The 14,774-nt window shown below is 39.3% G+C and overlaps 1 protein-coding gene across 2 annotated transcripts in view; it reads left to right on the forward strand.

Moving 5' to 3' along the window:
* The window catches only part of SCAPER (S-phase cyclin A associated protein in the ER), a 132,774-nt gene that overhangs the window by 30,488 nt on the left and 87,512 nt on the right, over positions 1-14,774 (forward strand). For both annotated transcript variants that reach the window (XM_056499517.1, XM_056499516.1), the window contains exons 10-20: positions 20-238; positions 1,809-1,979; positions 2,405-2,480; positions 2,910-3,027; positions 3,332-3,443; positions 3,881-4,021; positions 6,322-6,477; positions 6,612-6,754; positions 10,221-10,302; positions 10,412-10,564; positions 11,692-11,799. In XM_056499517.1, coding sequence (XP_056355492.1) covers positions 20-238; positions 1,809-1,979; positions 2,405-2,480; positions 2,910-3,027; positions 3,332-3,443; positions 3,881-4,021; positions 6,322-6,477; positions 6,612-6,754; positions 10,221-10,302; positions 10,412-10,564; positions 11,692-11,799 — 1,479 coding nt within the window. The remainder of the gene's footprint in view (positions 1-19; positions 239-1,808; positions 1,980-2,404; positions 2,481-2,909; positions 3,028-3,331; positions 3,444-3,880; positions 4,022-6,321; positions 6,478-6,611; positions 6,755-10,220; positions 10,303-10,411; positions 10,565-11,691; positions 11,800-14,774) is intronic.

Below are 14,774 nucleotides of genomic sequence, written 5' to 3' on the forward strand. Positions count from 1 at the left end.
TGCAAATGCCTCTTGTTAGTTCACAGCCTCAGAAGCCAATGGAAGCACTGGCACAGCATTGCAAGGGGATTGCTTAGAACCAGGTCCTGAGATGCCTCCAGTCCTCACCAGTACAGACTGCAGTTCAAAAAGTCTGCACATGAATGAAGCCTCCCCCCAGAGCACTGATACTACAGATTGGCATCAAACAGAAAAAGCTAAATCTGAAACGGAAATGGATCCCTCAGATATTTCAAATGTGAGTGCTGCCAGATTGGTAAGAAACCTCGTAAGATTTGTGTGTGAATAATAAATCTAAGCCTTCATTTTCTCAGTCCGTGTTCCACAGCGTTTACTGTTAGCCTTATGTAAAACTAGAAAAATCTATGAGGTACTTACTGTAGGAAAAATAAATTGTTGCACAGCAACTTTTCATTACATAATTCAGTTCTGGTAAAGTTTCAGAACTTGAACTAGAAAGATAGAAATTTGTTGCTTGGAATAAAGGAATCTGTGCTCTCATTACTTCTTTTAATAATGTTTGTGCTAATTTTTCATTTCCTTCCCCTAGCAGTCATTTTAAGTCACACTCTTGTTCAAGTCTTACTTCATTTTCGCTCATCATTCAAACTGGAAACACATGGATATCAAAATTCTGTTAGAAACAAAGTCAGACCTCTGCCTTTTAAGACTCATTGAGCTGCTCTGCTGGGTCTTCCTTTACAACAAGCAGTTTGGAGGAAGGCCATTCTTAAAACAAAAAAAAAAGTGAAGTCAGTTTTCTGTCTTTATCTGGCATCCCAAAAAGTGTGTCCTTTCCTTTCTGGAGCATTCTGCAGGGTGTGTGTACTTCACTAGGATTCTCTGAGTGGAGAGTTGCAGTAATGTTACATAAAATCCAGCTTATACTTTCAGGTGCTCTGTTCTGGTTTGAGTTTTTAGGGGTTTGTGTTTGGCTTGGTTTTGTCAGAAACTAGATTAAAATTCTGATTTGCAGAAATTTTCCTGAAAATCACTTTAAGTTTTGCAAACTGGAGTCCTGCTAGATAATTTCCAAACCAAGTACCTGTTTGCTTTTAGAGCAAATTTCAAGCATCTCACCCACTAACATTGTTTCAGTTTTTAGCAGGATGCTAATAGGATGCTGCCAGATTGTTTGGATCTGTATCTCTTGGAAGCATTTTACTGCTCTGGATCAGTCTGCTTTAAACACCAGTTTGTGTATCATGGCTCTTTGTTTGGTACTGGAGTGGAAGTGAAGGGGTTAATGCTGGACACTAGGGAAGGAAAAGACAATCAGCATAGCTAGGCTTAGATTTTTGCCCCACTCTTTTGTCATTCATATTGGAAAACAAGTACAGCCTGAGATTCCATTGTATTAACTATGATAAAGTTCCCAGATGCAGTTAATGCAGATAATTTCTATCTTTAAATAAACTTTGGAGCACAAAGTAGAGGTAACAGCATGGCATGCACTCGTGTCTCAGAGTATGCCTTGCTTGATCCCTAAGAGTAACTATTTAAAACAATAATTGCAGAAAAAACTGTCTTTGTGCTTTTAATGGCAGTGTTTGTATAATACATTTTTGAATTATGTGAATAATTAATTTTGTAAGTGTTTCATGTAGTTATTAAATGAGGTAATAGCTGCTAATACTTTTAGTGTGGTTTATATTTTCAGCTACCTTCACAAAATATATCAGTAAAAAATCTGTAAGTAAAGAGAAGTTGAACAAAACATCATATAATTCATGTTAACTGTGTGGAATCCTCCTTTTTGTGCCTGCTACTGATTTTGAGTTTTTTTCCTACTGTCACGTTTCCTCCAGTCCATGGCAGAAGTCCTTGCTAAGAAAGAAGAGCTGGCAGATCGGCTGGAGAAGGCAAATGAAGAAGCCATTGCCAGTGCAATTGCAGAGGAGGAGCAGTTGACCAGAGAGATTGAGGCAGAGGAAAACAATGACATTAACATCGAGACTGACAATGACAGTGACTTCTCTGTGAGTGTCCAGTTCATTTTACTGTACCCAGACTCAAGCTCTGTTGTCAGTGAAGAATGAATACAGAATTTGTTAGTGTTTGTTTTGGTGTTGACATAACCTGTTTGACATGTGAAATAGTGCCATGGAATAATTATCCCATACTGAGGGATATTTAGTCTTATTAAACTCAGTCAGTCTTGCTGCCTTTTCTGGGTGCAAAACAGGGGGACCTGGGACTTGTTACATTCATTGCTGCTGTGGAAGAGTGGGTGAAGTAAAAGTCTTCATTTTTACTGTCAAAGCAGGAGCAGCATCTGCCTTTTGGGTGGCCAGTTCTGTTTGGAAGCATTGCTGAGTATTGTTGAATTGGCTGAGTTTCATATGTATGTCCACCTGCAAGTTAAGGTTTATGTTTTTACTGTCTGGTTCTTATTAAATTTCAGGCTAATATGGGCAATGGAAGCATATCCTTCTGTGGTTTGTCTATGGACTGGAATGATGTTCTGGCAGATTATGAAGGTAAATTTTTATATATTACTGTGTTTGTATGGAAATAACAGCAAAAATTTAGAAAAATGCCCATTTTATTCATGGCCAGTTAAGGTTTCAGAAGTTTGCCCAACACATTCCCAGTTATTTCTGTTGTTTCCTAAGGAAAGATGGACTTTTGTGTTCAAACTGTCTCTGTGTCTCTTTGTCCTTCACTTCTCTTTCTTCATCTCTCTATGAGAATTTTACGGTTTTTAATCCAGTTTTGTATTAACATTTGGATAAAAGTGTAATAAAATCATCAATCATTAAAAAAGGACAGGTATTAAAGATGCTTCAGTCTGTATTTGCACCTAGACCCAAGGAAACCCATCTGAGAGAGAACGAGAGAAGCTAATCCTTATTGTTTCTTGTAGAGGAGTGTGTTTAATGATGCCCCCTTTGTTTCTGTGTGCACAGCTCGTGAGTCGTGGCGCCAGAGCAACTCGTGGGGAGACAGAGTGGAGGAGGAGCCCGCGCGTCCCCCCGGCCACGGCATCCACATGCACGAGAAACTCTCCTCCCCCTCACGCAAGAGGTGCTGCACTCGTTACCTGCCTGCCCAGCCAGGCAAAACAAGCAACAATCTCATGGCTAATGCAAACTCTTCCTAAATCTGCTCTGCTTAAGTCTCTGGGTGGAAAGTGCTACAGAAATCTCTATATTTTTTCATTGTCCACTAACTAAAGAAGTCTAGAAGAGCAGTATTCACATTTACAGGAAATAATTGCCCTCCAGTGGCCTATTTGTTTTCTCTTGGTGAAATGACATAGAAATGTTTGCTACACTGTCAGTTAATATTGTCTAACTTGTTTTTGCTCTTCTTTGGTTTTTATTAAAAGAACAATAGCAGAATCCAAAAAGAAGCATGAGGAGAAACAAATGAAAGCTCAACAGCTGAGAGAAAAGTTACGTGAAGAAAAGACACTGAAGCTTCAGAAATTAATGGAGAGGGTAAGCTTTCTGTGATATTAAGGGCTGCTCTGCTGCCTTTCAGAAAAGGATCTTTTTCCACATAGTAGAGATTCAAACTAGTGGTGAAATGAAGTTGTCATCTGAGTTTATGTAGTTTTCACAGCTGACTTGTGCATCACAGCTGTTAAGGAAAGCATTATTTCAAATCATTAAATTCTCGACTGTTTTGTAGGAGACAGTCTCAGATTCAGAGAAGGTATGACAAGAGTAGAAATGTGTTGCATGTATCAGACAGAAACAATAAACTCACCAAACTGAAGCAGTGTTCTTTGAGTTAAACTTAAGGCAGGCTTTGTGTAGGGCATGCAAATATTTTGTTAGCATGAAGAAAGCTTCAAGGATTAGAAAATTCTGAGGTAAATTCAGGCCCTGTTGTCAGATGCTGTGTTAGTAATGAATTGACTCATTCTGTGTAGGAGAAAGATGTGAGGAAATGGAAAGAAGAATTGTTAGACCAAAGACGCAGGATGATGGAGGAGAAGTTACTCCATGCAGAATTCAAACGTGAAGTGCAGCTACAAGCAATTGTGAAAAAAGCACAAGAGGAAGAAGCCAAGGTAAGTGACTTTTTTCAAGAGGAACTATTTAATAGCTATGCTTTTATAATTGTTGTACCTCAGAGTGCTCCGGAGTTGTTTGTGAAGGACAGTGCAGGTTAGATATGAGCACGTGTGAGCCATGAAGCAGATAAATACTGATGTCTAAAGGTGCGCTCTTTCCTAATATGACTTAAAATTAATTAGCTGTTACTAGACATCATGGTGGGTTGGTGTGGAAGAAAAGATGGGTTGAAATAAATAGTTGACTGTTAGCTTGCTGCTTTTGTTCCTCACAGGGAATGGCAGCATTTTTGGTGATACCTAGTCCTCCTGGAAGGACTAGAAGATCTGATGATCAATACTCTGCTTTTCCAGCACCATGGGGGAGCTTTGTTAAAAAGCCATTCCAGATTCAGTATTGTGTGTCCTTAAACAGTAGATGTGTTGCTGTGTTTTGTACCACTGATGTTGAGCAGCTGGGAATAGATAGACCTGCAGTTAGCATGTGGCAGTTATTCTAAATTAAGTATGTTTAGTGCTCTTCTGACTTAATAAAAAATTCCATAAGGCAATCACTAGATGGATGCTTTTTGGTTTGCTTAATTCATACTACTTTGATACAATTTTTAATGGTTTAAGCCCAGAGCCACACACTTATTTTGCCTCCTGTCCCGTGGGATAGGGGAGAGAGTCAGAAATGTAAAGGTGAAAAAATCTCATGGGTTGATACAGAAATGGGGAGTTTCTGTATGGGAGTGGGGAAAATCAATTCTAAGGAAAATAACAAAGAGAGGTAAATGATAAAGAAAGACAAGTGATACAAAAGGAAACAATTGCCAGTCCCTGAGTAGGGGCCCCACACCAACCCTCCCCAGTTTTGTTGCTGCACATGGTGTGCTGTGGTCTGGAACATCCTTTGGTCCCTTGGCCTTGATGCTGTGCAAGCCCTGCTCAACAGTAACTAAACCATCCCTGTGTTGTCAGCATCATTTCCAGCACAAATCCGAGACATAGCACCGTCCTAGCTACTGCAGGAGAGTTAACTCCATCCCAGCCAAAGCCAGCATAAAAGAAATGAAGTGTTTTATTTTAAAGGCAGTTTTTCCCAAGTGAGGATACATGCATCTCCTCAAAACTGTTCCATTATATAATGAGCATGTATCTCAGCTGTGACTGATGCAGCTGTTCATTTGTGTTTCAAGATAAACCCAAAAAAACTGATTTCGCTTTTTTCCTTAGTTGCTGTTTCTCTCTTGGATTAAAAGGATTTCCTGACTACCTAATTCAGTCTGCCATACATTGATTACTATTCCATTACACTACTGTGACTTCTGTAATTATATTAACTAGATCACACTTGCCATAGTTCCCCAGATAAGCAGATGTTTCAAATATTGTGTGTATTTAAGTGTGTGGGATCTGCTGCCTCACGAGGCTCTTGTGTTCTGGGAATCAAGGTTAATTGGGCCAGAAGGCTTTAGAGAAATAGCTGATGGGTAGGATAACTGCAGACCATGGTAACTGTTGCTGCCCAGTTGGTTATCTAAATTCCCAGTGCTTGCTTGTTTACTGACCTGTAAAATCCATTCTGTAGGTGGAATCTAGTCAGTAAACAAAGTTACAAATATGATCCTACCTCCATTTTTCATGATCTGTTTTTGTCTGTCTGTGTGTGTTCTCTTTACCTGTTTCATTTAGTGTACACATTAAAGTTCTTTTATGCTAAGCTTTTCTTCTTATTTTTTTGTTCTTATATATTGCATTGTCCTGTGGTTGAAAAGATAATGTGTTCATGGAACAGGCTATATGGATAAGAAATATTAGACCACGAGCCTGTTCGGCTTTCTCTTATTCATGCTATCTGTACTTTCACTTTTTTGATCGGTAAATACACATGTATTTAAAGTTAGCTCAAAAGCCCTGTTGGATTCTACTAGCACTTGTGTGTTTTACTGATTCAGCCATCTGGGTTTTAGCACTACACGTTTTGTGACTGAGAGAATGGACTGATGAAATCTCGATGCTGATAGAATTGAAAGAATTTTTCTGTTTTTTACCTGAAATTTCTTGTTTCTCTGATACAATCCAAATTTTCTTTTTATATTCCATGGGCTATCTTGTTTAAAACAAACGAAACAAACAAACAATAACAAATAATTACAAAACCTGAAGACTTATTCCCAAGTTTGTGATTTTCCAGCCCATTCTGGAGGAAAGTCCCACCAGTTTAATTATCAAGTAGATAATTAACAAATAGATGAAGTTCCCTAAGCTGAAATGTATTTCACATTCTTGGTTGGCTTTCTGATTGTGTTCAGGTCAATGAAATTGCTTTTATAAACACCTTGGAAGCTCAGAACAAGCGCCACGATGTGCTGAACAAGCTCAAGGAGTACGAGCAGCGCTTGAACGAGCTGCAGGAGGAGCGCCAACGAAGGCAGGAGGAGAAACAGGCGCGGGACGAGGCAGTGCAGGTACGAGGGCCCTGCACACTGAAATGCAGCTTGGGGGTTCCTTTTGGCTCTGCAGGCATTCAAGTACAGTTTCTCTTAATTCCTGTGTGTTCCATGCCTGAAAGAGCAGTGAGAATTGGCTTTTCCCTGGCTAGGAGCGCAAGAGAGCCCTGGAAGCGGAGCGGCAGGCCCGGGTGGAGGAGCTGCTGATGAAGAGGAAGGAGCAGGAGGCACGGATTGAACAGCAGAGGCAGGAGAAGGAAAAAGCACGAGAAGATGCAGCACGGGAGAGGGCTAGGTAACTTTGCAATCATTTCCTTTCACTGTTATCCTCCCCAGCAAACTGCACCTTCTCTGTAGCAGCAGTACCTTCCTGCTTGTCAGGCTTAGGATTTTATAAAGTGGCATTAAAAAGGATTCTTGATGAATGGCTTGAAAGAAGAAATCAGGTGAGTCACCATAAATTCTGTGGTACGTTTTTGTATTCCTTACATACATACACAATGTAAGTTGTATGGCTGTATTTTATTATATTCATCTTAGTTTTATTGCAGACAAGACCTTGTAATATTTTTCCTTTTTCATATTTCACCCTAGTTTTCAAAGATTAATGTACCCATTTTCTCCATTTCCTCCACTCTCCAGAAACTTTTGGACTTACTGGCATCAGTTGGATTTCACATTGTTGTAGACACCAAAGATTACATTGGTGAAGCACACAGCTGGAAAATCAGGCTTCATTAATTCTGCTGCTTGTGAACTGCTTGGTTTACCCATAATTTTGCCGATTATTAAAAGTCCATAAAGAGGACTTCACACAGACTCTTCTCTATCTTCCTTTTGAGCCAAACATGAGGTGCAGAGAGGATGAATGTTGGTGTGTGAGATAGGTTTACTTTCTAGTCTGATACATTCTGCTTGTTTAATTTACCAAATTCTCTTTGTATTCACCTCCTATTTCTTACTCTTTTTTCTGTAGTTCCCCTGCCACAAGCATTCCTTAAAACATTGGTAAAAGTTAATTTTATTTTTTTCCTGTGATGAGTGTTTACTAATTGTTCTGGATAAATTTTTAATGTCATGACTTGTTTTCTTTAAAATTGTCATGAAGAGGATTTTTTTTCCCCAAGTATAATACTCAGAAATGTATTGATCACTTTTCATCTTCTGAAGTCCTGAGTGACATGATAGATTCAGCTTTCTGTTAGACGTGTAATGAATTCTGGGCAGGATCTGTAGCCTTTCCTGGGGCTTCATGGACCTTTCCTCAGTGTATTAAGCCAAAATCACAGTGAGACAGAGCAAGCTGGAAGAGATCCTTCAGTATGCTATTCTCATTTGGAAATACTTGAGGAAGATTAGGACTAATGGAGGATTTGGTTGTGCTGTTTTGGGAAGGTAGACCCTGCATGTGTAAGACTTCTACATCTTTCTGAAATGTGAGGAAACCCTTAAAGTAAGCAAATGGCCAAAAATTGCCCTATTGGCATCTTTGTCTTCTAAGGCCTGCTACAGTTAGATCCTGGTGAAAATCTCCAAGCGTGTATTTCCTTGCTCTTTGAGTTTAGTCAGAGTTAAACCTGCCCCATCCCTTTGTTGCACCCCATTCATTTCCTTATGACTGGTGAGGAGAAGCAGTTTCCATTTGCATTCTGTTGCTATTGTGTGTCTGCAAATCTCTGTGTTTGTTGCTCTAACACTCCACTTTCAATCCCTTTGTACTTGATACTGCAGTACCGTGCTTCCACTTGTTTTTCTTTTTTTTACCTTTGCCAGATGTTGATTGCATGAGAGATTTTTTACTTTTTTTTCTTTTCCTTTGCTTTTTTTTTTCAGATAATTTTGGGAAACAGTAGGAAAAAATGTGTGTGGTGCCTTAGAACGTGGTGATTCTGTTATGTGAGGGTCATTACATGTCCATAATAACAGTTCTGAGGTTTCTCTAACACAGCAGAGTGAAGGGAGGACTCTGTGTCCTGGATTTGAAGCTCAGGGGTGATGAACTTCACAGGAATCTGGCTGTCCTGTCCCTTCCATCCTGGATTGCAATGTGTTTTGGTGGAACCTTGGGGGGTATCATTTGGTGTTTTGTTGGGCTTTTTCCTGCTGCTAGGACTTGGCTTGTATCCTGAAGATTTAATAATGGCTGGAATGAGCAATTTTTGCAGTATCTGCTTAAAGTTTCTTCAGTATAAGCTTTACTGTGTGCATCTGTTGGTGATTAAAACATCTGTATGAATGGAATATGAATGACTTTAAAAGCCCCTCTGCCCTTAACTTGTTTCCAGTAAAGTTTTAGTTGTAATTTCAAAGTATTTTATGTTCCGGAGTTGAAATCCACAATACAGAAAATGTTGAAATCATAAAACTATATAATGTACCCTAACCATGGAAAAAGAATGCTCTTCAGAAGGGCTTGTGCAGGAGTTGTGTTGATGCTCTGTAAATGGAAACCTGAGAATTTTGTTTCAAAAACAAAACATTATTAACCCAAAGTATGAAATGATAATAGTCTGTTGTAGTTTGTAGCATTAAACAAATGTGAAAAAATGCAGCCTGAAAGAAACAGCTAATATGAGCTTGTAGTTCAGTTTTCCTTTCTCTACCTCAGGGACAATAACTCATAAAATACCTGATGCTTCTCATCCATAATCTCCTCCTCACCCCTCCCATGCCCACTAGGATTGGAAGAATTCACTTTTTTTCTCTGAAAGAACAATTTTTAGTGTTTTTCATTTAATTTACTTCCTCTGCTGTCTTCTTTCCTATCCACTCTTATATTTTCTGTAGCTTTTTGTTTTAAAAATGTTACTTTATCTGAGCCTTGTACATTTATGGATCTGATTTTGGGTTTTTTTAAATCAGATTTGTGTTTAAAAACTCAGACAAAGAGGAATCCACACATGATGAATTCCATTTCAGTTTGGATAATAATCCTGTGTCAGGCTCTCAAGTTTTGTCACTCAGGTTCCTTTAATTTTGGAATGTTTTTTGAAAAGAAGGCTGATGGCTTTGATTGACTCCTTCATAGCTCAGTTTTACCCAGAGCCTTCATTCTGTCTTTGGCACTTCAGAGCTGCCAGGCTTCTCTCCCATCACATAGCACAAGTTTTATTTGTATAAATAGCATAAGTAGCTGACTTTCTTCCCCTTCAGGATTTAATTGCTCCCTTGGCTTACTGATCACTAGGAAGTTGTTCTTGATGAAACTCTTACCTGCAGGTTTCTGCTTAATGCTCACAGTTAATAAGTGAAGTTACACCCCCTTTTTCTTTCCTCAGGAAAAAAAATCTAAATCTCTTCAGCAGGGTGATGCTGTTGGTCAGAGTTTTATCTGGAAGTTCCATTATTTAAATTTGCACCAATGAACATTTTATAGAGCACTGCCTTCAGTGCTACAAGGGCATTTTTTTGGTTTGTTGTCTGCTCCTCCCCATTGGTCCACTGACTGCAGCCCTTGACTGAGGAATGCAGGTGGTGACAGGGTTTCACATCCATCACTCTTTTGTGGCATCTTCAGTGCTCTGATTGGGACTGAGGTGTGATCCAGGTTCTGCTACAAAGTTCAAGTGTCTGTCTTTGTCAAGCAATTCAAATGAAAACATCTCCATTCTCTGTTACCTAAGGTGCTTTTTGTTGTTTTTTTTACTGAACAATCTTCATTTTTGGGTTTTCTTGTTCTGCATTCCAAACATAAATGTGCCAGTATTATTCATGCTTTACATTGATACAAATTCTCCCTGTACTTATTATTTTTTGGTTAGAGATCGGGAGGAGAGGTTGGCAGCTCTTACTGCAGCTCAGCAAGAAGCCATGGAAGAACTGCAGAAGAAGATTCAGCTGAAGGTATAAAAGGATACGTTAGCTGAAAAACACATCAATATTTCTTTGCACAGTTCAATTCCATTTGCTGTCATTCAATGTGTTTTCGTTGCTTTGTTTGTTTTCCATTCAGCATGATGAAAGTATTAGAAGGCACATGGAACAAATTGAGCAGAGAAAAGAGAAAGCAGCTGAGCTGAGTAGTGGAAGACATGCTAACACTGACTATGCACCAAAGCTCACCCCCTATGAGCGGAAGAAGCAGTGCTCATTGTGCAATGTCTTGGTGAGTTGGGCAAGGGGGATACGGCTGCAGTTGCAAGACCAGCCCAAGCCATGAAGCTACAAGTTCTGCTTCACTCCCTTGCACATTTACTGTATCCCTGCTCTGCTTTTGTAAAAAGTGCAGCTTACTCTTCTGTCCATAAATCAGGTGGGTTAGGGAAGATTTAAAAGAGCTGTAGAGTTGTGGGTAGCCTGGAGACTGTGGGCAGGGCTCAGTTATTGGCTGTCTCTGCTGAGAAAGGCAAGAACTCGGGAGCATCAGATGGAAGAAAGTAATTAAAAGACAGATTTAAAGCAAAGTAAAGAATATGGTCCTTTACACAGCAGGCAGGTGAGCTAGGAACACCTTGCTGTAAGATGCTGTGGATAATTGAATTTACTGTGAGTTCAGGGGCTGATGGGTTAAGTGTTGTTGGACTGAAGTTCGCAGAGAAACCACACCAAGCTCAAGAAGTTCTCAAATTGAGTTTGGTTGGACGCTTAGAAGGGTTGGACAGGAAAAGGAGTGCTCTCTTTGTCTCCTCTTCCTTTGGTGTTTGATTCTTTGGTCGCTGTTGGGAGCCAAGGACATTTCTTGGCAGAGGCCCAGCCTCAGCAGGGGCTCCCTGTCCCAGGGATGGTGGGGGAGAGAAGCCACAGCCCCTAGGCCAGAGCTGAGGGATCTCATACTGATAACTGCTTTCACTGCCTTGCAGAGACTCTGCATCACTGGAGCCTTACATGCCACTGAGCATTATTTTTCTTTAATTGCTGCATTAAGCATGATTGCATGGCATCACCTCAGGCAGTGCTGGAACACAAACTCAGCAGGCTGAAGTCTTGTGCACTAACTGATCATGCATTTTCAGAATGAAACTCCAATATATGATATGAGATTGAAGTGAAAATGAGAGGAGAGTCTAACATTTTTTAATCTATTGTTACACTGCTGGCTAGCAAGTCATTCTGTAATTTGTTGTTAAGTCCTGCATAAAAGATGTTTATGTAAATTAGGTTTTATTACTGGGCTTGAATTTCTGAACATACCCCTGACAAATTGGCATATTTTATATGAGAGTTAAAGATCTGTTATTTATCTATGATGGAATTTGCAAAGGAAAAATAACTATGAAGCTATTGTCGTTACAGATTTCATCAGAAGTGTATCTTTTCAGCCACATTAAAGGGAAAAAACACCAACAAGCTGTGAGAGAAAACAGTAGTATACAAGGACGAGAGCTTTCAGATGAAGAAGTGGTAAGTTTTGTAGTATTTTTCTATACTACTTCTGGTTTTAAATGCCATTCAGCTGAGTAGCCCGTGAAAGTCTTGAAAAAGGAGTTGAGCAAGACTGTTTCTTTTAGCATGGGAATCACAGCAGACTACCAGTGAAAGAAACAGTGCATTCACATATTGCAGGCAATTGCCATTTGAAGCTGTTTCTTTATAAAATGTGACTAATTGCTTTTCTGTTAATCAAAGGCATTTTTTGTGTCACTACATTTATCTTTTCATCCTAAAAATCTTATACATTACAGTTGTCACCATCCTGCTAGTTTCTTCTTGTTGCTTAAAATCTCTTAGTCCATTTGAGGTGAGCAGATGTGCTATCCTGTGCATCTAGGTCCATAATGCTGAAAACTGTAAGATCTGAAACATTTTGGAAGTATTAATATTGCTAAGAAGAAAAATAGTTTTTCAGTAGCTTCTTTAGACGAGTTGGCATTTAGGGTGATTTTGAGGAAGCATTGAGGACATTTTATACTAAGCCAAGAGGCTACTCTTTTAATGTCTCATCTGATTTTTTGTTGCTGCTGCCAGAATTCAGCTACAGTGTTAAGTCAGTTCTATGAGAGTTTGGGTTCTTCCCCATCCAAAAAATCTGTGAATACCCCTATGTTATATATGTCGGGTATTGGGAGGAAATAGTGTGCGAGTCAGTTCTTCAGCACTGATTCAGATTGGACTTAGTTGTGTTTGGAAATCTGTTTCCAGCCAAGCTGATTCAGATGACACTGTCCAGTAGTTCTGATTCTTTTACTTCTCTTCACAACTCTTTTACTATTTTTATTTACTGAAATCTTCTTTTTGTTTTCAGCTTCTTACATCTGGTTGTAACATGTTTTCCTTTTTAAAAAGCTTACGAGAGTTAGGTCTCTAAAGTACTGAAATCTACAGAGGTGGTTGTCACTGAAAAAGCAGAAAAAAGATAACTGGAGAGGCACAGTAGTCTGGAGGAATAAATGTTTGTGGAGCTGCACCTTCGTGCCCCTTCCCAGCTGTAATGGAACTACATAAACTGGTTTCTCAGTTCCTTTTTTCCTCTTGGACAGTGGTCAGTGGGAGTTGTGTGGTTTTGGATTTGCATTTTAGGTGCCAGGCACACCGTGTGAGAAATCTCCATACTGCAGCTGTTTGCCTGGAAATATCAGCTGTGAGATTTCCCTGAATCTGTCCTGTTGTGGGCAGTCCCAGGTATTGATTAACATTTTCTTGGATCTCTCTGGCCTTTGCTGGTACCTGTCTGGCCACTGGTGTCTGAAGTGTGGTTCTTGCTGGGCAGCTGGCTCAGAGGAGTCTGGAGGAAAACCAAGGAACTGGATTTCCTTGTGGCTGGGCATTACAGGCTCTCCATATCTAATCTGATCTGATAGCTGAACAATTCCAGTTCCTGGAAATGGGATCAGTATACATCCAGCTGCTGAAAGAGAAGTTCCACTAGAGGGCACAAAGATCCTGATTTTTGTGCCGAAATCCAGGGCTTCTTAGCAAAACATTTTGATGCGAACTTAAGACATAGCTGAAGGTTAAATGTTGTATTTCTTGGATGCTTAGTGCAGGAGAGAAAGGAGTTAACAGTTTTAACTGAATGAACAGCTTGAGAATTACTATAGCTGATTCCAGTATCCTTTATCAAGGTGGTGCACAGTATTTGGCACACTGGCAATGTATGGATGCTTCCATTGTTAGGTATTTTGTATATTATTTATGGCTATATTTCAGTTAGTCCAAGTATAAAATTCTGAACTATATTATCATAACCTAAAATTTCCTAGGTTTGAGGCCTTCTGGCCTTCTCTGCTTTTTATTACCTTTTTTTTTTTTTTTTTTCCCCCCCCCAAAATCAGTAGTAAGGCACATTGTAGATCTGGGCGGTGTAAAGTAGGAAAGCAGTTTTACTGGTCAGAGCAATCTGCTTTGTGTATCCTTTTTTCAGCATGCACAGTTAATGCCAACCTCACAACTGAAGCATTCAGTAACATCTCAAGTTTTGAAATACTTGAGGAAAAAATTTCAAAGTATTTTGCAGAAGTGAATCCAAATTCCAGGAAAGCTTTCTAATAGTCATAGTTACTTATTCATCGCTGTTTTCAATTTTTCAGTCAGTGAAGGTAAACTCTAGTGAGAACACACTTGTGCTACTTAAAGTTATTACTTGTCATCTGTGATGTCTTTAGATTATATATGTCCCTGTGACCCTTCTTTTTTGACATAAAAGATTTTATTTATATCACCTTTGACCTAATAAAATTTCACCTCTAACCTTGTGCACTTGACACCTCAGATAACTTACTCTTGATCTTTGACTCATTTTGTGTTCAGCCTGTTCAGTATATTAGGTAGCTGCCTGGAAAGAGAGCTTTTATAAAATTCTAATCTGATCATAGAGTACCTTTACTACTACTTGAGAAATCACAGGATTTGAAATACTTCCATTTTGTCCATATTGTTACCTCAGATTTAGGTGTCTCCTCAAGACTTTGAAAACTGATTTAAGCAAACGATTGTATAATTTCTCTTCACACAGTAAGGATTTTTCTTGGTTGATTTGACTGTGAGTAAAAAATTTAAAACTTAATGATTATGGATGCTGATTCCTCTGGGCCAGGTGGGTGGTAGGAGTTATCTTGCCAGAAATAAAAAGAAGCTGATGTATTCTAGGGGTTTTCTCATTGCTGTAGTGTCTATGAATTCTGTCATTTCAGAGATATTTTCAGAGGTAAAAGCAGACTTCGTGTTGGAGCCATGTCCCACTGATTTGGCATTAACTGCTTATTGGGCTTAATTCCAGCATGTCTGGTGCAGGAGCTGACAGCTGGGATTAGACCATCAGGAAGGTGAATTCATTTGTGAATTCAGCACAAATTGATGTGATGTGAATCACACAAAGGAAATAGTTTTGCTATGAATGAAGATACGAAAATTAAAGAGCATGAAGTTCTTTCTCAGAT

This window comes from Oenanthe melanoleuca, chromosome 10, assembly GCF_029582105.1.
Source record: "Oenanthe melanoleuca isolate GR-GAL-2019-014 chromosome 10, OMel1.0, whole genome shotgun sequence".
NCBI classification, from domain to species: Eukaryota; Metazoa; Chordata; class Aves; order Passeriformes; family Muscicapidae; genus Oenanthe; species Oenanthe melanoleuca.